Source organism: Capra hircus, chromosome 8 (genome assembly GCF_001704415.2).
Source record: "Capra hircus breed San Clemente chromosome 8, ASM170441v1, whole genome shotgun sequence".
NCBI lineage: Eukaryota > Metazoa > Chordata > Mammalia > Artiodactyla > Bovidae > Capra > Capra hircus.
The window spans coordinates 98,688,217-98,710,549 of record NC_030815.1 but is presented as its reverse complement, the minus strand read 5'-3'; the positions used below and the strand labels follow the sequence as shown (position 1 = coordinate 98,710,549).

Sequence of the window (22,333 nt, the reverse complement as noted above, 5' to 3'; positions counted from 1 at the left end):
AAAGAGCCATGTCTCAAGTTCTGCCTAATGGTCTTCAGCTCATTTTCTCCCATCCCTGATTCTTGCAGAAAGACATACCTGTGTTTCTAACACATCACTGTCCACTCTGGACCACTCTTCCTCTGGGCAGTGTGCCACACAATGTACAAAGTCTGGAGAAGAGTCAGTAAATTAAAAGAACTTGAAAAGCAACTGCTAACTCCTTCAGAAACTAAGTGTGTGAATAGGACTGAAGCAATCCAGTGGGAAGAGCATTCAGTATTAGCCTTGGCAAGGCAGACATAAAAATGAGTATGTTGTCAATCCTTCTAAAGGCAAAAAAACAAAAAACAAAAAAAACTTACCTTTACTTACCCAATTTTGTATAAAATTTCTTTTGTTGTAGCTCTTTTTCTTCTTTCATTTGAATTTTTAAACATTCACATTGTAATAATTCAAGCAATTCAGAAATCTCCTTTAACTTGTTATAATTTACAAATAATAAATTGATGTGTATCCTTGCATAGTTGTTCTATTGCTCATGCAAATTTTATACACACGTGTATGTAAGTGCACATACATACACTGTACACACATTGTACGTACGCTGCTATGTATAGAAGTGGGATCATCACTGTTATTCTGCCACTTGCATTTTTCACTTAAATAGATGAGGGGATATCCTTCTGAATCTGTACTTTTAGTCCATCTTATTCTGTTACTTGCACATAATTTGTGGTATGACGGTATCATAATTTAAGTTGACACTTCTCCCTATTAGGAAATATTCGGGCTGTTTCCAGTTTTCTACTAATAAGAAAATATTTTGATGCAGATAAATTTCTTTGATATGTATCTTTATGCACTTCTGTCAAATAAAAGTCCAGGGTGTGCACATTTAAAGTTTTACAGATAGTTCTATAGTACTTTATTTTTTATTTTGCTTTAATACTCTATAATCTTATCAGCACTTATTTACTGCTGAGATACTTCATAAACTTGTTGCAGTTAAAGCCCTTTGCTAGATCTATGCTTTTCCACTAAACCATCTCAAGTTGATTACATTTACATTTTTGTTATTTGGAAAAGAAAAACTTCCTGCCTCCAGGTTAGCATTACTGATTATATTCACTCAATTAGATTTCACTTCTATGAAGTTAGAACCAAAATGACATTTAGGGGAATTGACTGACTCAGATATTCTCCTTCTCCCGGAATCAAACCAAAACTTCTAATAAATCACGAATGTATTTCTAGAAGGAGCCTGGAGAGTCCATTAAAGCTCATAGACATCTAAGAAGTTGCTCAGTGGCTACTTGATTGTTAGGAGCTGAAATTGTAAAGATGATTAATACTTGAGCTTAGGGAAATACTGGAAATTCTGAACATTTGGTAAATGTATGAGACATAATTATCATTACCAAAAATCTCTCTGCTAATTGTCTCCTGTGCAGATTGTCTGTTTAATAAAAGAACTAATCAGAGAAAAAAAAAGACCAACAAAAGCTGGTTTATAAAATAAAAAATACAAAATATGCAAAAATATACAGGGAAAGACATTGTTCTGCCTCTCTATTCACATTGCAAGCACATTTTAATTGATGATGCTGGCTGCAATTTGGCAAACTAACCATTCTCATATTCCCCTATAGGACAACTGCACTATATACATACATATCTCCTCAAAAATATGCTTTAATTCAGTAATTCTGTTCCTGGGAATATTTAATAGTAAACAACTGAAAACAGTTCAATCAAGAAGTGGAATAAAAGTTAAACTTTGAAAACTTACAGATTGTTGAGCTAGCTGAAATCATGTATATAGAGAATATTTCAAGTATTTAAATGACACAGGAAACTAGGCATTATATAATAACTAGGAGAAACAGCCTTCAAAAATATGGTGATAGTTCCCAGAACACTTCTTGTGAGACATGAGATCCTCCATGGCCAAGTTAGCTTGAGAAATGCTCTAATCAGAATTAAATAAGCTTATGCACTGCAGGACTTGCCAAGTTAGAGATTCATAGAATATAAGATGACTTACAGTATTACCTAAATTTCCTTGACCTTGAAACTTACTCTAAGCACCACCTAGTATAGTTTTTTCTAGAATACTTGGGTTCCATAGAACATAATATAGGAAGTGCTAATATACATTGTCTCATTTCTTGTTTTTAAAAAAGTAATGTATCTGTGTATTATGTGTAGTCACACATATAATTACATACATTTGTATACATGTGTGCATGAAAAACAGATAAAATAGATGGAAAGAGATATCTTAGGGTTGTGAAGTTACTGATTGTTTTTTTGGTTTATATTAGTCTGAATTTTTCAAGTTTTCTCCAAAAAGTCACTTCCAACACTGAGAAAAAAAAAAAAACTTTTAGAATTCCCACAAAGTTAACTAAAACCACTGGTGAATATTGTTTCACACTCTAGTTCAAAGTGGCAGATACAGATGTGTAGAAAAGAGAACTCAAAAGGGCAGGAGGAAACTTTGGGAAGGAATAGATGTGTCTTGGGGCTTCCCTGGTGGCCCAGCTAGTAAAAAGCCCATCTGCTAATTCAGGAGACGAGACTCGGGTTCCATCCCTGGATCAGGAAGATCCCCTGGAGAAGGAAATGGCAACCCACTCCAGTATTCTTTCCTGAAAATTCCATGGACAGAGGAGCCTGCAGGTCTGTAGGGTTACAAGAGTCAGACATGACTTAGTGCTATCTTTCTTTCTTTTTCAAAGGGAAAAGCTCAAGCATTAAAGTCAGATCAGAGTTCAGCCTCTCCTTTGTAATCTTGAGCCAAGCTTTTCATCTGTGTCTCTTGCTTGCAAAATAAGAATACTATTAAATACCTTTCCTAGAGCTGTTATTAAGATGACATCAGGTACAGTACAAATGTGTCTATTATGTGCTTCTAGATATGCAGTGAGGGTTTTAACTGAATTTTTGCTAGTGATTGCATGCATAGGGAAATACCTCCTTAAAGGAATATTTAATTGAAGTTTACTATGTATTGAAATAAATGTTTTTACTGTGGAGGTATACTTCTGAAATGATGAATGAAAATCCTCTTGTTCTTGGCAAAGAACGTGGTTCACTCCATTAAACTGGAGGTAAATGTTTTTAGACTAATGTAAATGATTTCTATTTAATTTTTAGTCAGAACTCTTTTTTTTTTCCTCTACTTGCTTTTAGTTCTTGTCAAATAATTGTCACGAAGATGAAGTTTTACTTACTGTGATCCATTATCTGTGACTCACACTCCTTCCTATGACTTTTTTCCCCCAAGAGTCTCATGTTAAAAAAAAAATCCATATATATTGAAGAATTTAGTCAGTTTCTCATGGGATTACAGAATTTCTTACTGGGAAGATTTTTCTCTTAATATATAAAACCACTATTAAATGTTAAGATTTGGCTGCTGTGAATGGTAAACTTTACTGTTAGAGTATGTTTTCACATTCTTCATGGCTGTTTTTTCCTTTTTTTTTTTTTCACTTCCTGTTTGTCATATAGCAACTCTATAGAAAGAAGCCTGGATTGGCCATCACGTTTGCAAAGCTGCCTCAAAATCTAGACAAAAACCGATATAAAGATGTACTGCCTTGTGAGTATCTGGCATGAATGCCTCCTCCCCCCACACACACTGAGATAATGTTTCCCTTTTTAAAACAGATTGTCTGGTATTCTGGAACGACTCTCAGTGTGTCTGTAAACACCACCGTCTTTATTGCAGCCATTTCAAACTCGGAACAGTTGGGGAATAGTGTTTATGCTAATGAGGCGAGGGCTGCAGATGGGCTGGGAACTGAACCCTTGTTTACTTGGGCTGGTAAAAATAACACTCCGAATAATCAGTAAATTTCTTTCTCCTCCACAGATGACACCACCCGGGTATTGTTGCAGGGAAACGAAGATTACATTAATGCGAGTTATGTGAACGTAAGTTAGAATTCCGGATCACGAAAAAAGGCACATTAGTCGTTGTAACAAGCGTGACAGTGACATGCGTGGTGCTTTGCAGTCGGCGAACTGCTTTCCTATTCACTGTCTTGTCTCAGCACCACAGCAGCCGTTGAGGAAAGGCAGGATAGTCTCATTATACAGAGGATGACACTAAGGTTCAGAGATTGAATCATCTGAAAAGTCTTAAAGCTAACAGAAGATGAGACCAAAATTCAGCCTTCTGTCCTCAACTGCTGACCTATAGGTGTTTTGTTTGACCATTGGTACATTTGTAACTTTCTGTATTTTCCCCCCAATCTGATTACTATACATCCTGCCTAAAAATAAAACCACCATAGCCCCAAAACAAAAGGTCCAAAATTTCTACTTGTCGTGGGGAAAGTATTCATTTCACCGTGAAAATGCATCTTGGGCAACTTAGCTTCTCTGAACCTCAGCCTCTTCATCTAAACCAGGGCTCAGCACACTATTTCTGTAGAGGGCTAGACCGAAAATATTTTGGTCTCTGCAAGCCAAGAGACAAAATTGAGGATATTAATTAGGTACTTATATATACCATTTCAAATGCAACCATGCAAAAATATTTTAAAAAATACTGTTAGCTCTCAGTGCAGCACTTAAATCTGGCCCTCAGCTCACTGTTTATCTGATCTAAATAAACAGAGGACTTCTCAAGTTCTCAGATTATAGCATGATGTCAATAACTACCAGCAAGAATGGGTCTCATCAGTGGTTCTACTCATTCCGAAGCATCTGTGAGATTCATTGACCCTCACTTTCAGCATTTCTGGTGTCCTGTGATTAGAGCACTGAAATGGTGGGGGCAGTAAGACCATGTACTCAGGGGTGGGGAGTGGCCAAGACCAGGGCTGAGAAAGCCATTAACCAAGCACCAACAAAGCACAAACCAAGCCGTGAATGAGGCATCTCCATCTACTATCCCCACCTAAGAATGAGTGAATTGCTGTGCTGTTCCAAAGCTCAGCCAGTTCTGAGTGTTCTTTTACAGAAAACACTTAGTTTAGGGACTTTGCTCGCAGTTTAGTGGTTGAGAGTCTGGCTTCCAATACAGGGGATGTAGGTTCAACCCCTGGTGGGGAAAGCAGGATCCCACATGCCAACTAATAAGCTCGCACACTCTAGATCCTGCATGCCATAGCTGAGACTGGACACGGCCAAATAAATAATTAAAAATAAAAAAAGAGAAAAGACTTAGTTTAGAAGTAAAAGCAGAGCAGGGTAGGAGAGGGATGACAGTGGCACTTATTTTAACATTTTAACATTTATCAGTTCGGACAGTAACTATTGTGAGGGGGTGATGTGTTCAGAAACTTGAATCTGATAATCATTTCAGTGTATATGTATATCAAACCATCATGTTGTATACCTTAAATATATACCTTTTTTATTTGCCATTTATACCTCAGTGAAGCTGGGGAGAAAAATTGATCAGCTGAGTGGCGCAGACATTGGCAGCCATGCAGAAAGCAAAGTGTAACAGTAGTTGGTGGCATAAGCCTGTGTGGTTTATGCTTTAAAGAAAATATTTTGATAGAAAACCCTGCATATGAAAAGTTGTGGGCATAAGGATTGGCATGGGTCGCTGAAAATGCAGATTCCCAATATTGATTATATTTAGGATACAGCAGAGAAGGTCATTTAAACTCTTTCATCTTATAGGTCCACTTCTGATTATCACCTATTGAATTTCACAAAGTTTTATCCTGAGTAGCTAACATTATTGTCAAACACCTTTGAAGCATTTTCTAAAGTAGCTTTTCCTTTGATTATTCTTATTGACCAAAATTTGGTAGAAATGTTCTTCTGGTGTGCTGACGGTAAGCAGCTAGAAGTGTGTGAGCTGCAGTTCCCTGTCCACCTTGTGGCAGTAACAGATTCTAATGCCTGAACCATCTCCTGCCAGATGGAAATTCCTGCTGCTCACCTTGTGAACAAGTACATTGCCGCTCAGGGACCCCTGCCACATACCTGTGCACAGTTCTGGCAAGTGGTCTGGGACCAGAAGTTATCGCTCATCGTCATGTTGACGACTCTCACCGAGCGAGGCCGGGTAAGTGGCTTGACTTCCAGACAGGCGTGCGTCACTCTACGCTCTGCCAGAACGCGAACTTCAGAGCTGGAAAAGGCCTTACGGAAATGTTGCCCAGTCCAGCCCACTTGGTGACCCATGAATCTGTACACAGCTCCTGACGGACAGCTCCAGGGATGAGAAACTCAGCCCTCCTCCTTCCCACTTGCTGGCCTTTCCGAGCTAAGCAGTGATCAGACAGCCCCTTCCATTCCTGCCTTGGATCTGTTACAGCAAGCTGGAAGGCGCTTCCCTTGCCTCACCTGCCCCAGAACTCCTGTGTTAGCTGTGATCTCACCCACCTAGGATACGTGCTGATCCTCAGAAGAGCAGTGTTTAAGGGCCAGGTTCACAATGGAATACAAAGTAGGAGAAATTACCTCTGCTTGTGTTACAGCAAAACCTGATGCAAAAAAAAAAAAAAAAGCTAAGAAGGGCTTAATTAGAAGAGCAATGGCAGCATGCTGTGTTCAGCCTGACGTGTGTTTCACAGGAACAGATCGCTGATTGTGTAACTGAAGTCAGTGTGCAGGGAGTGCTGTGTAGCATGAATTCTCTAACTTCTGTCTGCATCTAGATATCTTCATGATGAAATGTTCATCTGGAAACACATTCAGAAATCAAATATAAATTAATATTTAAGGGATCTATGTGCCACTTCCTCCCAGGCCTGTCCTCAGTATATAGTTCAGAATGCCAGGTGGATCTGTGCCAGAAGTCAGAGTATAGAATCAGAATGGATCATACGTTTGAGGAGATCAGTCTATACTCTCACCCCAAAGAGCAAAATCAGGGTTCCTGCTAATTCTGGAGAGCCTTGTGGGTTCACCTAGGCTGTCCCAGGCAGATGGCTCCCCACCTTGGCTAAAACACTTCCAGGGTCCATCCATGGGTTATTCAGCTCTGATTAAAAAAACAAAAAATCCCTCTTCATAATGAACTGAAATCCACACCGCTTTGAACCCCACCCCACCAGCTTCTCTTGCCTGGAAGACACAGTAATAAGTGGCCCTTCTCTTCCATGCAGTGCCCTTTCAGATATCTGAAGATAATCTTGGACCACCATTAAGTGGGTGGTCAGCAGAAATTGTCTGGTCTTTGTCTCAGTCTTGCTGTGGAGTAAGTCTCCCCATTTTGTACTCATACACTTGACTCCTGAGACCTACACTGTGGCATATCGGTGGGGCTCTGGAGCCAGACTCTGTGGGTTCAGAACAGGTTCTTCTGGAGCAAGTTATAAATACTTAACCTGTCTGACCCTCAGCTTCCCTGTCCGTAAGCTGCAGATAGTGGTGCCGTCTCAGAGGGTTTGTGGGGACTGAGACAGTATATATGGAAAGCTTAGAGAGCTGTCTGTCACAGTGTCTGGCAAACATTAGCTGTGTGTGTGTGTCCGTCGCTATCATCCCTGGGAGGATTTGCCATCAGATCTGGCCTTTTGTGTGCCTCACGCTGCTTGGCCTTCCCATCTGTCATTGTTCACCTCGGCCCTCACTCTTGGCTTCTTGTCACTTATAGTGTTGATCAGAATCTCTTCACATAAAATCACTGTTTAAAAATATAAAGGCCCTCAAGAGACAATCAGAAGCTCCTTCTAGGATGCTGTGAGTCAAAGGTGTTGCAGATACTCGTTGCTGACTCTCCCAGCTCTGCTTCCAGCCCTGGCCGTCTCTGCATCTGGTTTACCTAGTTACTGTGAGAACTCTCAGGCTTTGCTGAAATCACAAGGCAACAGGTCTATGGCATCCCTTTGTCTGGGAGTCTTGTTTTTTGCCTGTTTTTAATTTTTGTTAATATTCTGTTTCTGTGTGCCTGTGTGTGATTTTCTGATCTTGTTTTGGAAAGGCAGTGAAGTTACTGGGGCCTTTTTTGAACTCCAGGAATGCCAGCTGGCTCACAGTCCTATATGCACTCTCTGTGTTTCTGGATCACCTGCACCTGTCTTGTTCCCTGGTGTCCTGAGTAAGAGGGCAGATGCCAGGGCCATGCTTTCTGAGTTCATGTTCCTGCTCTGTCACTCCCTACCTGTGCAGTTAGGGTTAGTGATCACACCATCATGGTTATCTGGGTCGTGAAGATCTTTTTTGTCCAGTTCTTCTGTGTATTCTTGCCACCTCTTCTTAATATCTTTTGCTTCTTTTAGGTCCAGACCATTTCTGTCCTTTATCGAGCCCATCTTTGCATGACATGTTCCCTTGGTATCTCTAATTTTCTTGAAGAGATCTCTAGTCTTTCCCATTCTGTTGTTTTCCTCTATTTCTTTGCATTGATCGCTGAAGAAGGCTTTCTTATCTCTTCTTGCTATTCTCTGGAACTCTGCATTCAGATGCTTATATATTTCCTTTTCTCCTTTGGTTTTCACCTCTCTTCTTTTCACAGTTATTTGTAAGGCCTCCCCAGACAGCCATTTTGCTTTTCTGCATTTCTTTTCCATGGGGATGGTCTTGATCCCTGTCTCCTGTACAATGTCACGAACCTCATTCCATAGTTCATCAGGCACTCTATATATCAGATCTAGTCCCTTAAATCTATTTCTTACTTCTACTGTATAATCATAAGGGATTTGATTTAGATCATACCTGAATGGTCTAGCAGTTTTCCCTACTTTCTTCAATTTGAGTCTGAATTTGGTAATAAGGAATTCATGATCTGAGCCACAGTCAGCTCCTGGTCTTGTTTTTGTTGACTGTATAGAGCTTCTCCATCTTTGGCTGTATAGAATATAATCAGTCTGATTTCGGTGTTGACCATCTGGTGATGTCCATGTGTAGAGTCTTCTCTTGTGTTGTTGGAAGAGGGTGTTTGCTATGACCAGTGCATTTTCTTGGCAAAACTCTATTAGTCTTTGCCCTGCTTCATTCTGCATTCCAAGGCCAAATTTGCCTGTTACTCCAGGTGTTTCTTGACTTCCTACTTTTGCATTCCAGTCCCCTATAATGAAAAGGGCATCTTGTTTGGGTGTTAGTTCTACAAGGTCTTGTAGGTCTTCATAAAACCGTTCAACTTCATCTTCTTCAGCGTTACTGGTTGGGGCATAGACTTGGATAACTGTGATATTGAATGGTTTGCCTTGGAGACGAACAGAGATCATTCTGTCGTTTTTGAGCTTGCATCCAAGTCCTGCATTTTGGACTCTTTTGTTGACCATGATGGCTACTTCATTTCTTCTGCGGGATTCCTGCCCGCAGTAGTAGATATAATGGTCATCTGAGTTAAATTCACCCATTCCAGTCCATTTTAGTTCACTGATTCCTAGAATGTCAACGTTCACCCTTGCCATCTCTTGTTTGACCACTTCCAGTTTCCCTTGATTCATGGACCTGACATTCCAGGTTCCTATGCAATATTGCTCTTTACAGCATCGGACCTTGCTTCTATCACCAGTCACATCCACAACTGGGTACTGTTTTTGCTTTGGCTTCATCCCTTCATTCTTTCTGGAGTTATTTCTCCACTGAACTCCAGTAGTATATTGGGCACCTACTGACCTGGGGAGTTCCTCTTTCAGTATCCTATCATTTTGCCTTTTCATACTGGTCATGGGGTTCTCAAGGCAAGAATACTGAAGTGGTTTGCCATTCCCTTCTCCAGTGGACCACATTCTGTCAGACCTCTCCACCATGACCCACCTGTCTTGGGTTGCCCCGCAGGCATGGCTTGGTTTCATTGAGTTAGACAAGGCTGTGGTCCTAGTGTGATTAGATTGACTAGTTTTCTGTGAGTATGGTTTCAGTGTGTCTGCCCTCTGATGCCCTCTTGCAACACCTACCGTCTTACTTGGGTTTCTCTTACCTTGGGTGTGGGGTATCTCTTCACGGCTGCTCCAGCAAAGCATAGCCGCTGCTCCTTACCTTGGACGAGGGGTATCTCCTTACTACCGCCCTTCCTGACCTGCAAGGTAGGATAGCTCTTCTAGGCCCTCCTACGCCCGCACGGCCACCAGCACCTCTGGTTGCTCCTCCCAGCTTCCGCCCTTGGACTCGGGCGCCGCCCCTGGCCTCCAGTGTGGGGTGGCTCCTCCCGGCGCCACCCGTGGCCTCCGGCGCCAGGTGGCTTCTCCCAACCGCCCCGACCTAGATGCGGGGTGGCTCCTCTCGGGCTCCTCCCCTGGCCTCGGACGTGGGGTGTCTTCTCCTGGCCGCCACCGACCTCGGTCACGGAGTAGCTCCTCTCGGCTGTTCCTGCGCCATCACAGCCTGGCGCACTCGGCCGCTGCCCCTGACTTCGGACGTAGTGTAACTCCTCTCGGCCGCGCGCGCCTAGCTCGCCAGGTCGCGGCCGCGGGCGCCTAGCGCGCCGGGTCGCGGCCGCCCAATCCCACACCGGGTCGCAGCCGCCGGCGCCTAGCGCACCGGGTCGCAGCCGCCGGCGCCTACTGCGCCGGGTCGCAGCCGCCCAATCCCACACCGGGTCGCAGCCGCCGGCGCCTAGCGCGCCGGGTCGCGGCCGCCCAATCCCACACCGGGTCGCAGCCGCCGGCGCCTACTGCGCCGGGTCGCAGCCGCCCAATCCCACACTCTGCAGGCCTTGATCTGGGCCATTCTGGCATTTTATAGATACAAGACAGCATGGTTACAGCCTTGCTGTCGCCAGAATCTCCGCATATGAAATTGTGCTGTGTTTGCGTGTCTGTTCTGTGACTCTGGCAGTGGGGGGGAGGGGTGCTGAATGCTCCAGATTTTCTCAGAAACTGCCCGTGGAGCTGCTACTGCCCGAGCTCCGGAGGTCTTCAGCGACCCTGCACTTCCTCAGAGCCACCACCTGAACCCACAGGGCAGCCGGGCGCTTTCTCCTCACCTGTGTCGGGCCGCTCTTTCCCCTTCTTGGTTGTCTTGGCCCGTCCCAGCTGCACGGCCATTGTTCTCCATGGAGTCAAGGGAGCCCCAGCAGGGGTGGTTGGTGACAGATGATCTGCCCCGATGGCAGCCCCTTCCCTTCCTTCTGCCCACACCAGCGGAGAAAAGGCCCTTTCTTTCACCCAGGAGGCCTCACTTCCGCCAGCTGCTCTAGAGAGTCCTGCCCCTCCTGCTCTGTCCTGATTGGAGTCCGCTCTGAACATGAGCTCCTCCGAGGTCTCCTTGTGACCCAGGGCATTGTGGGGCGGGGTGGGGGGGAAGGGTGGGTGGTGTTTGTTTCCCGGCCCTTTCTTCCTAATCGAACCCCTTCCGGCTGGTTCCTTCAGGTTCCTGCGTTAGAGATCTCCATCTCCCATGAGTCAGAGCATTCCGTTCGCCATCTCTGGCCCCAGGAACTGACTTCTGTTGTTTATGGGTGGCTGGAAGCCTGTTCTTCTCAAATCCAGGCTACTACATGTTTCCTGCCTCTCCTGTTACAGAGTCTCAGCTGACCTGAGCCTTTTGTCCCGAGGTCTCTTATCTGGTTGCCACCACTGTCCTTGAGTTCCTCCGGATTAGGAGCCAGTCCTCCTGGGCCAGCAGCTCTGTCCCCTGCTTTCCTGAGAGATGAGGTTCTCAGCGTGTCCTGTTTGCTTTTTCCCCTGTTCTGCGTTTAGCTGAGCGGCCTCCCCGTGGGCCTGAGAGCTAGTGGGATCTTCCTCTCCGCTCTGTACTGCTCTCACGTCAAGTGCACAGAGCCTCCCCCAGAGGCTGAGGGTCTGGGAGGCACTCCCACCATGGGCTCGCTTTCATTGCCCTCTCTTTTTATTCCCACCCAAAACGTTTTCCATTGTGCTCTCTCTTCAGGTCCATTATTTCCTCCAAGAGGAAACAGAGCCATAGAGACTAGTCCTTCCATTGAAACAGACATCTACATATGCCCCACTTCCTATCTGTAGGACAGGACACAAGCAGATTCAGTCTCTGAGCCTCAGTTTACTCTTATGCAGAACAGAGGCAGTGACATTATCTACCTCATACGGTTGTTTTGAGGCCCAGATAACATAATGTCCATAAAAAGCACCATTTAGTGCTTAGCATATACCAATCAAAAGAAAATAGGTATTAGAGACTTCCCTGGTGGTCAGTGGTTAGGAATCCATGCTTCCCTCTGCAGAAGGCATGTGTTCAATCCCTGGTCAAGGAACTAAGATCCCACAAGCCTCAAGGCACAGCCAAAAAAAGAAAAAAGTCATTAGCATCATCCCTTCCCATAGCAGCAGCATTCATGGGGAAACCAGGGATCAAAAAAGTGAAGTATCTTGGCCAGGATGGCACAGTTAGTGGAACTTAATAACCAGGAGGGAAATTCAGAATTTCCACAGACTTCTTGCTTTTTCCTCTATACCCCCAAATGGTTTGAGATCCAAATCAACCTAAAATCTAGATTTGATCGAGAAGTAAAGAGAGTCCCGTTCTGGTCAGATTCACTGGGAGTCTCTAGAAATAGAGATACTTGTGGTTCTGCCCTGAATGGGCTCATCACTTTAGACAGAAGGTTCCCATCAGCTGTCCTGTGGGCAGGACCCCAGGAAGCCTGCAGCAGAGAGCCACACCCCTTGTGCAGAGGAGGAAATGGGCACAGGCCTGGTGGGTATCCACTCTGCCTCAGGTTCTACAGACAGCCTTCCTTTGTGTCTGAGAGGAATTGGGAAGTGGTCATGAACCAAAACCCCCAGGTTTAACATTTGCAAGTAAATTCTTAGCTCCACCTTCCCAGCAGCATGCTTTAATTCCAAACATTCACTGTGATGTTTGAAAATAAAAATAGGAAAGCTGTTTCAAATTTTTGTGCGTTTTCAAATTTTCAGGGGGTTTATACCCCCTCTTCACTCTAAGTAAGCATAATTTTTACCCAAGTTGATGAAGCTGTAAGCTTGGAGAGAAAAAAACATTTTTTGAATGAGTCAGAATTTGACTGATGGATCGATGATGGGATAGGCAGCTTGACCTTGAACTTTGCTTTGAGGCCAGAGGCAGGAGCAAGACTGCTAGGAAAGAGAATGCAGGATTTAGAAAGTGAAAGTGAAAAGTCAGTCAGTTGTGTCCGACTCTTTGCGACCCCATGGACTGTAGCCCACCAGGCTGTGCTGTCCATAGAATTCTCCAGGCCAGAATACTGGAGTCTATAGCTGTTCCCTTCTCCAGGGGATCCTCCCAACCCAGGGATCGAACCCAGGTCTACCACATTGCAGTCAAATTCTTTACTGTCTTAGCCACCAGGGAAGTCTCTAATACCTAGCGTGGGTAGCCTATCCCTTCTCCACTGGATCTTCCTGACCCAGGAATCGAATGGGAGTCTCCTGTGTTGCAGGCAGATTGTTTATCAGCTGAGCTACCAGGGAAGCCCTAGGATTTGGAAGGGGGAAGAGGAGACTGGGGGAGAGGGGTGGGGGCAGGGGGCAGTCCACCTGTGGGGAAGCACAGCCGCCTAGACCGGGGGCAGCTCACTGAGTCCCGCTGAGCCCGAGTTCCTCCTCTGCCGTCTGCTGAGCGTCGGTTCCGTATGAGTCATATGTGAATGCGCTCATGGGACTGTAGCAACAACAGTGATGACGGTGGCCACTGACCTGTCCCCACCTCCCCCACGGTGAGCCAGGCACTGCACACCATCACCCCCAGCCTCTGTCACCATCTGGGAAGTAGGTGCCGTCCTTTCAGGTGAAGAATGTGGAAATCAGAGAGGTTAAGTAGTAGCAAGTTTGAGGTCACGGGGCTCACAGAGAGGAGAGAATAATCCTAACAGAATTCTATCTGGCTCTCAAATGTGCACTCTTAGCGGCCGTGCCTCGAGGCCTTCCTCCTCAAGCGGGTAAGGAGCGGATAGTGAAGGAGGGATGAGGTAAAAGGGGGTATTGAGAGCAGGGAAGGGGCAGAGGCCCTGCAGTGGGGAGGGTGGGGGGCAGAGGTTGCTCCTAAGTCAAGGCCTCTCACGTCTGTCTGAGGCTCTCCTGTCCTTCCAGCAGTTGGACCCGGTGATGAGGAGGGAGAGTCAGTGCGTTCCTCCTGGAGCTCCAGCGGGGATGAGAGCTGTGTCCTGGCCCCTGGCAGGCTGACTGACCCCTCCTCCTGAACAGCACAGACACAGGGCAGAGCGGCCTCGCCCGAGTTTCTTTCCCCCACAGCAGCTCTCAGAGCATCTAGCGCAAGTGAGAGAGTTGTAGCCCAGCGTCCGACCCGTCTGTCCGGTTAACCACTCACAAGCACCGCCACAGCCCCGCCTAACTCCTGCCCGGCGATTCCCTTGCAGACCAAATGTCACCAGTACTGGCCCAATCCCCCCGACGTCATGGAACACGGCAGCTTTCACATCCGCTGTCAGTCAGAGGACTGCACCATCGCGTACGTGTTCCGGGAAATGCTGGTCACCAACACTGAGGTGAGCGGGGCCCGTGTGGCAGGAGCTGTGGGGGGACCCGGGAAGGCGCGAGTTAAAGGCTGGTGCTAAACCAGCATCCACCGTGGGCCCGGGGAGGCCTCTACTTCTGGGTCAGTCTGGGTTTTCTGCCGGTGAGCATTTCAGTAGATGTGCAAGGTTGCCTAGAAAAGAACCAGCATCCATGTTCACAGCAGCATATTCACAACAGCATATGGGGGAAACAGCCCAGGTGTCCACTGACAGATAAACAGGTAGACAGAACATGGTATATTCGTACCGTGGAATCCTAGTCCCCCCACAGAGAAGGAGATTCTTTCTAACCCATGCTGTAGCATGGCTGAACCTAGAAGACGTTTTAATGAGCGGAAGAAGCCAGACACGAAAGGACAAATACCATGTGACCTCCCGGAGTAGTCAGTTCACAGAGACAGAAGTAGGATGGCGGTTGCCAGGGCTGCAAGGCTGTTGGACGAAGAGTTAGTGTTTAATGGGCACGGTGTTTCAGTTTGGTAAGCTGATAAGTTTCTAGGAAGAGTGAGGAGGGTTGTACAACTTTGCCAATGTACTTAATGCCACTGAACTATACAGTTAATAATGTTTAAAATGGTAGACTTCTTGTTATGTATATTTTGCTCATTAAAAAAAAGCCAATGTGGGTGGCCTTGCCAGCAAGTACCACGGGAGCAACCAGGAAGAGATGGCTGTGGGCAGAAGTGGTGCAGAGCCATCAGGCAGGAGGTGGCCTCCGCAGAGTCCTAGAGACAGGGCCGGCCTGAGAGCACTGGGGAGGTGGGTGGGTGGGAGTGGGCAGGACTCAAGGCCGGGAGATCCCCAGTGGGCAGAAGAGCATCCAGAGACAGGAGCTCACTGGCTGGAGGCTGGGAAGGGGCCGGGGTGCTCCTGCCCACCAGTCCAGATAGACTCAGTGAGGCTCCCCTGCCCCTTTGCAGACCGGGGAGGAACACACAGTGACCCATCTCCAGTACGTGGCCTGGCCAGACCATGGCGTCCCCGATGACTCCTCAGACTTTCTGGAATTTGTGAACTATGTGCGGTCCCTGAGAGTGGACGGTGAGCCTGTCCTGGTTCACTGCAGGTACTGTGGCTTGTTGACCTGGTTTTACCAATACTGAAACTCCTTGGGCAAGGCCTGGAGACAGTTGGCAGGCATCAAACCCACCTACATCCCACAAGACTCAATATACGCTTACAAGGCTCTGGTTGCTTTCTGTCTTCACTCTGTCCAAAGATTTGGACAAATTCTGACTGCACCATAGAACTGGACAACAGAGTCCCTACCTCGTTTTTCCCTCTGTTCCTGTGGTAGATGTGCAGGAGATGGGGGTGGAGTTTGCACAGAAAGATGGATATTTCTTCCCATTGGTTTTTTAAGCCTCTGGCTTGTTTGGGAGCATGCCCAGAGCTCAAAGTTCCATGTCCTTTGAAGGTCAGGGAGGAGAACTCCGTCTGAGTAAAAGTGGGAACTGACGAGGAGCTGAGCTGGGCTGTGCATAAATGCTGTCTGAGCAAATTCTGCCTCTGCTTCTCTTCCCCCAGTGCTGGGATAGGTCGAACCGGTGTGTTGGTCACCATGGAAACAGCCATGTGCCTGATCGAGAGGAACCTGCCCATTTACCCACTGGATATTGTTCGGAAAATGCGAGACCAGCGTGCCATGATGGTGCAGACATCAGTGAGTAGAAATCTAATAATAAAAATACTAACAGTGGCCAGGCCTGTACAAAGGGCTTTGCAAGTCAAGAGGCCAAGGCCCCACGGGACTGAGTCACTCGCACGCGGTCACAGAGCTTGTCAGGGGCTGAGCAGTTCCAACACCCACCCCATCTGGCCTCTGTGGCTTGCTGCCCTCCACTTCTCCTGCCACACAGTTTTTTCCTGACAGCCTCTTGCTCCCTGCTGACCAGGGAGCAGCCCTGATTGCACTCTGCATTGTCAAGCCCCTGACCCATCATCGCCTGTCTGTCAGAAGTAAGCAAGGTCACCTGAGGGTTTCACCCCACCCACCTAGATGTTTCACAGGGCCCTGCTCTCTCCCACTCTGGGCTGTCTTCCTCTTGGTACCCAGAGCTGCCGGTGTCCTTAAGAGGAAATGATCTGGGGACTTCTTGGGTAATCAGTGGTTACGATTCTGCCTTCCAATGCAGGGGAGTTCAATCCCTGGCTAGGAAATTAAGATCTAGGTGCCTCATGCTGCTGCTGCTAAGTTGCTTCAGTCGTGTCCGACTCTGTGCGACCCCATAGATGGCAGCCCACCAGGCTCCCCTGTCCCTGGGATTCTCCAGGCAAGAACACTGGAGTGAGTTACCATTTCCTTCTCCAATGCATGAAAGTGAAAAGTGAAAGTGAAGTCGCTCAGTCGAGTCTGACTCTTAGCGACCCCATGGACTGCAGTGCACCAGGCTCCTCCGTCCATGGGATTTTCCAGGCAAGAGTACTGGAGTGGGGTGCCATTGCCTTCTCCAAGGTGCCTCATGGTGCAGGCCAAAAAAAAAGAGGAAATATTCTGGTTTCCCCTAGATCTACAAAAGGGGCAGGGGGCTCTGGGGAAGTACACAATTCACTCTCCCCATGTACAGGGCCACCTTTGAATAGTCCCTTAACCTCTCTAAGCCTCAGTGTCCCCATCTGCAAAATGAAGACCACCCCCTATTCATTCATTCATCCCTTCAACAGGTAGTGCACTAACAGGAGAGGCCTGAGCTTTTATCTAGTAGAACTGCCTCAGTGAACTATGAATCTCAGCAGCAGCAGGAGAAGTCCAAGGGGAGCCTGAGAATTCAGGAAGAGTATCTGAAGCTGACTTGGAAAGGCAGGGCTTTCTAGAGCCAAGGCCTCCAGAGCACCCCACACACCCCCACACCTACCCACCCCGCCCCTGATGGGTGAGGAGGAGTTAGCAGAGAAGAGAGTGGGGCCTGCACACAGCTCTGCATCCTCACAGGCTCATGGCCTACGGTCGTAAGATCTCTCTAATGATTATGAGCTCTTGTTTTTATTTTATTTATTTTCTTATTATTTTTATTTTTAATTGGAGGATAATTGCTTTATAATATTGTGTGAGTTTCTGCTGTACAATAACATGAATCAGCTATAAGTATACAAATATCCCCTCCCTCTCACTTACCCATCTATCCCGACCCCACTAGGTCATCATAGGAGCTCTTGTCTTAAATTCGTGTGCACTCCTGGGTGGCCCTAGTGGTAAAGAACCCACCTGCCAATGCAGGAGATGCAAGAGACGCGGGTTCAGTCCCTGGGTCGGGAAGATCCCCTGGAGAAGGGCATGGCAACCCACTCCAGTATTCTTGCCTGGCGAATCCCTTCTATGAGAAGCCTTTTGGGCTACAGTCCATAGGGTTGCAAGGAGTCGGATACGACTGAAGCGACTTGGTAGGCACACACCCAAGAAATCTGGTTAAGAAAATAAAAAAGTTGTTAAGACTATTCTCTGCCCAGTTTTGTGGTATGGAGGACCTCATTGTTAGTTAAAAAAATAATGTTTCAAGTGTATCTTCTGGACACATTTTCCTAGCTGGTGCAGCTCAGTCTGAGGCTTTCCTTCACCCTGAACACATCCCTCAAATAGTCTCAGGTGTTTGTTAATGAAAAGAACCATATCCTGCAGAGCGACTTCCAGTGGCTGTCCTTTCAAAAAGACAAAGTCTAGACTCCTGACCCCAGTGCAGGGGTCCCCCACAATGAGGTCCCAGCCTACCTCTGCAGCCTCCCTCCAGTCCCCCCACACCCAGGTGTTCCACGCAAGGACCATGATCCCTGACCTTGCTCTGACCCTCCTCCTCTGAGCGAGCATCTTTGTCAGAGCCGCACACTGGTGCATCTGGAAGGGCCACCCTCCAGCAACCTTTGTCCCTCCCGAACTTCCCCAGACTGCTGGTCCCCCTTGGCTGAGTTGTCACGCAGAACAATGAACTCATAGGTGTGTTCACTCCACTCTGTGCCCCTGGATGTAACCCAGGGCTGGGCCCAACTTGAGCTGGAGCTCAGGGTGTTTATGAATGAGGTGAAAGAATAACTCTGTCTGGGGTGAGAGGCTGTGTTTGTGGAGCTGCTGGCTTGACGGGCTTTCCTCTCCTCCCCAGAGCCAGTACAAGTTTGTGTGTGAAGCAATTCTTCGCGTTTATGAAGAAGGCTTAGTCCAGATGCTGGATCCCAGTTAAGACTGCTGTGAAGACGTTCATTCCTCTTTCCCCGGGGCATGCTCCTTCTCTCTGGAAGCAGCAAGAGGAACCTGTAAGCTGTGGGAAAGGAGTGAGCACATTTGACCCAGGCACTTTAAATTTCTATTAAAAAAAAAAAAAGGTATCGTGTACATAAGAACTGTGTAGATAACGCATGCGGTTATAGCATCATGCAGGCCCGTGCCTCCTCTGGAGAGAACTAAGCAGAAGGGGAGCTCAGTTTGGGGCCTGTCCTAATGCCTTCCCCTCTCTTCATCTCCATATTCCTGTAAACCATCCTTGGGCAGTTGGGAGAGGGCACCAGCCATGCTGTGGGCCTCCCAGAAGCGAGATGGTATGGCTGTTCAGAGTTACTTGGATGCGTTGTGTGTATACGGGTCTAGGACTAAGAGCTGAGCTTTCCGTGGGTCTGGGCGGAGCTGAAACAGTGTTCACCAGCCTCGATGATGCTCAGGGGCACCCCATGAAAGTACTGAGTGGCAGGGGATGGGGTGTCAGGCAGAGAACGAGCAGTGCCTTTGTGCCCTTGTGCCCTCTCTTCCTTTGTCCAGTCTCCCTGCCACGTCTGACATTGGCATTTCTGAGAATCGTGTCCCCGTGCCCTGCCTCCTCCCTGCATTAGTGACCCTCCTCAGGTTCCCACCAGTGCCTGAACCAGACGAGCAGTGCAGGTTTCAGGTGAGTCTTCAGCTGAGACTCTGAGAACGAGGACTCCCGGCGTCGCCCCAGTGTTAGCTTTCGGAGCAGGTGCTTCTTGTGTCTGCCTCCCTCCTGCTGCACACCCAGCGCCCAGGACTGGAATCATCCACTACTGAATCTAATACATGGATTGCTGCTACTTCGATCTATTACACTTGAACCATTACGATTTTCCTGAGGGGAGATGGGACGTCATCTAAATATTCAGAATCGTTGGCCCTTCTGAGGAAAGATCCAGACATTGAACCATGGGGAACCCAGCTTCGAGAGGGTTGCCTGTGGATGTGTGTGTGTGTTGTATGTGTGTGTGCGCGCCCACGGGTGAGTGTCTCTCAGGATTCCTAACTTGATTCGAATTACAGTTGAGTTTATATAAAGAATGAGTCTCTGTATAGAAGAACAAATGTGTGCATTCACTCCTAGTTACAATGGTCTCCGTTTCATTTCAAAGGAGAGGATCAGACTATCTGAATATAAACACAATTTGATGTTAATTTATTCTAAGTACACCAAGATTTTGATTGTCCTAAAGAATTCTGCCTTTGTTGATACTGTGTTAATTTTTTTTTTAACTTGTGCCAGGATTGTAGCAAATTATTATTTAAGGAAAATAAATTACGTGAAAATTCGAGTGTGGTATTTTGAAATAGTGGTTTTATGTATTCAGAAGAAGCAGCCAACTAAGTATCCAATTTCTTGATGGGATTTATAGAAAAAGGATGGTTCCATGTTACAGAGCACTGAAATTAGGCCGTTTTGATGTTTAGCAAACTCCAGACCAATTGAGCCAAAACGCTTCCTGGTCACAAGATGGGTAAAGATCTTTATGTAGGGGCCAGGTTTCTAAAGTTCTTTGTCTCCAGACCTAGCGTATTTACTGCATTCTTTCCATCTTTTCCCCACTGACATTTTACTCTTAAATGACAGGGGTTGGGGGAGCTGTTGTACGGGGTCATAACCCACACTGGGCAATAGGAGGAGATGATGAAGCCCCAACCTTGTCAGCATGGTGCCAAGCTAGCTGAGTGTAGCAGCAAGGCTTGGCGCTAAGGGCTGGGGGATCTAGTTTCTGATTCCACTCAACAGCTAGCCTTGGGCCTAGTCACCTGAAAGCTTTACCTCCATTTTCTCATCTGTAAAATAGGCGAACTAGATAATACTGAGGACTCTAGGTCAAATATGAGGATTGAATGAGCTCACGCTATTAAAGTTTTCATCAGCTGGAATCTGACTCTGCTCTGGATGCATTACTTGGAAAAATTAATTTATTAGTGACTAGCCCCCAAATCCATGAATCAGAAGTAGAATCACTGGGGTTTTTATAAGAGGAAATCACTTTTATTCTCAAGAGAACCAAGGGCACAAAGGAATATCGTACAACTACTTCTATTCAATCTGGACTCAGAAAATTCCATCAGCAAGGCACCAAAAAAGAGGCTGAAGTAAATTAACCCCATCAGGATATTGAGCAAATCGTTGCCATTTGATTAAAAAAAAAAAAAAGGCGTCATCACCCTGTGTATAAAAAGCTTGCGAAGTTTAAATGAGTTTAGAGATTTGTTTTTGTGTGTGTGTGTGTTTTTTTAAGAAACGCATTGTTTAATATGGTTGCAGAAATGCTGCCATTATTTTAAATCAATTTCTCAAAAGTTTACCAAAGATTGCCACCAGCCTTTTTCCGCCACTGTGCAAGCCAGTAGTTCAGACTCAGCAGATGTTACCAGGAACAAAATCCATGCAACCCTGGGGAAGAACAAGACAAGACAAGAGAATTATCAAAAGGAGTAAAATGTGCAAGTACCTGTTATAGATACTACTGATCAAATTGGGGAGTTCAAGATTTCGGCTTCACTACCTTATACACTTCCTCAATTGGACCTAAGAAGCCCTTATTAGCTGTAAGTGAAGAACTTCATCAAAATCAGGATAAATAGTTTGTCCAGGAAGTTGGAGTATGCATGGAGAAGACATTTACATCCTGCATTCTGGTGCTCTCGGAAGATCTAATTAGACATCAGTGTGCAGACATAGGATGGGAGGTCTCTCCTGGTGTCACTCCTTAGAACCTGCACTTGACGTTGTTTGACTTTCCAGAAGAGGAGATTCAACTCAGTTCGGTTGGGGCAGGAGGGTTAGAGAACAAACTTGGGCTGGTCTTCAGTTCCTACCACAGTAATTTCATTTTTCACTTTGCTTTGAGACGAGCATAGAGGCTGTTGCTGCAGTTGCTGGTTGACGTTTTTTTGTTTCTCATAGAAGTTATCATAGAACTAGAGGCATCAAAGAGGCAGGGTCAATGGGGAGAGGCAGTTAGAGGCAGGATGTGGGTCCAGACTAGACTTTGACAAGACACGTCACCCTTGGCCCTCTTTCCTCATCAGTGAAAGGGAGGTTGGGCTGGACTAGATGAGCCCTCAAGGCTACCATTCTGGGAGTCTGTGTTCCAGAGAATCGAGATTAATCCTAAGCCCAAGCCTCCAGTAAGCTACTAGAGGGAGATGTGTCACATTTCTAGAACTTGTCTCCAAGAGCTGGTCCCTCAGCTCTTGGCAAAGAGTCTGACCTTAGTCTGAGGAGCCAAGCAGGGGCGGGGGGTCTGATAGTCTGGCTGTCCAGCATCTCTGATAACTCACGTTCCATCTGGAACAACCAAGAGATTTGTGTTAAGTCGTGTCGTTTTGAAAAGTATCTTAATTGATTAGCAATATTTTGTCTGTAAATTTGGAATGTTTTTCATTCTGGCCTGTTCTTACAGTGACTCTGCTGAAATACAATTTGATCAATATAAAAACATTCAAACTATGCAACACTGTTATTGTGTGTTGATACTTTTATTCTGATGTCTGATTTTCTGGAGGTGTTTTCTCATTTTGTTTGCTTTGTTTTTTTAAAGTAAATGTTAACCCACTTGGAGGAGATTGCTCTGTGCCCATCTCTACCTTCCCTCTGGTCAGAAGTGTGACCACGGGCAGCCTTGACCTGTGTGGCAGGTTCTAGATCAGAATCAAGTTCAGCTGTCATGACAACAGTAGTTTACACAAAGGAGAAATCTCTTGCCCACTACCGTGCAGAACTGCCAGGTGGGTCCATGATCCCTAGGGTC

The 22,333-nt window shown here is 46.3% G+C and overlaps 1 protein-coding gene across 4 annotated transcripts in view; it reads left to right on the top strand.

Moving 5' to 3' along the window:
• PTPN3 (protein tyrosine phosphatase, non-receptor type 3) overlaps nucleotides 1-22,042 on the top strand; it is a 158,342-nt gene extending 136,300 nt beyond the window's left edge. For all 4 annotated transcript variants that reach the window (XM_005684284.3, XM_005684283.3, XM_005684287.3 and 1 more), the window contains 7 exons: nucleotides 3,499-3,589; nucleotides 3,863-3,924; nucleotides 5,873-6,019; nucleotides 14,183-14,311; nucleotides 15,262-15,407; nucleotides 15,869-16,004; nucleotides 18,433-22,042. In XM_005684284.3, the coding sequence (XP_005684341.1) occupies nucleotides 3,499-3,589; nucleotides 3,863-3,924; nucleotides 5,873-6,019; nucleotides 14,183-14,311; nucleotides 15,262-15,407; nucleotides 15,869-16,004; nucleotides 18,433-18,510 (789 nt within the window). In that variant the 3' untranslated portion in view covers nucleotides 18,511-22,042. The remainder of the gene's footprint in view (nucleotides 1-3,498; nucleotides 3,590-3,862; nucleotides 3,925-5,872; nucleotides 6,020-14,182; nucleotides 14,312-15,261; nucleotides 15,408-15,868; nucleotides 16,005-18,432) is intronic.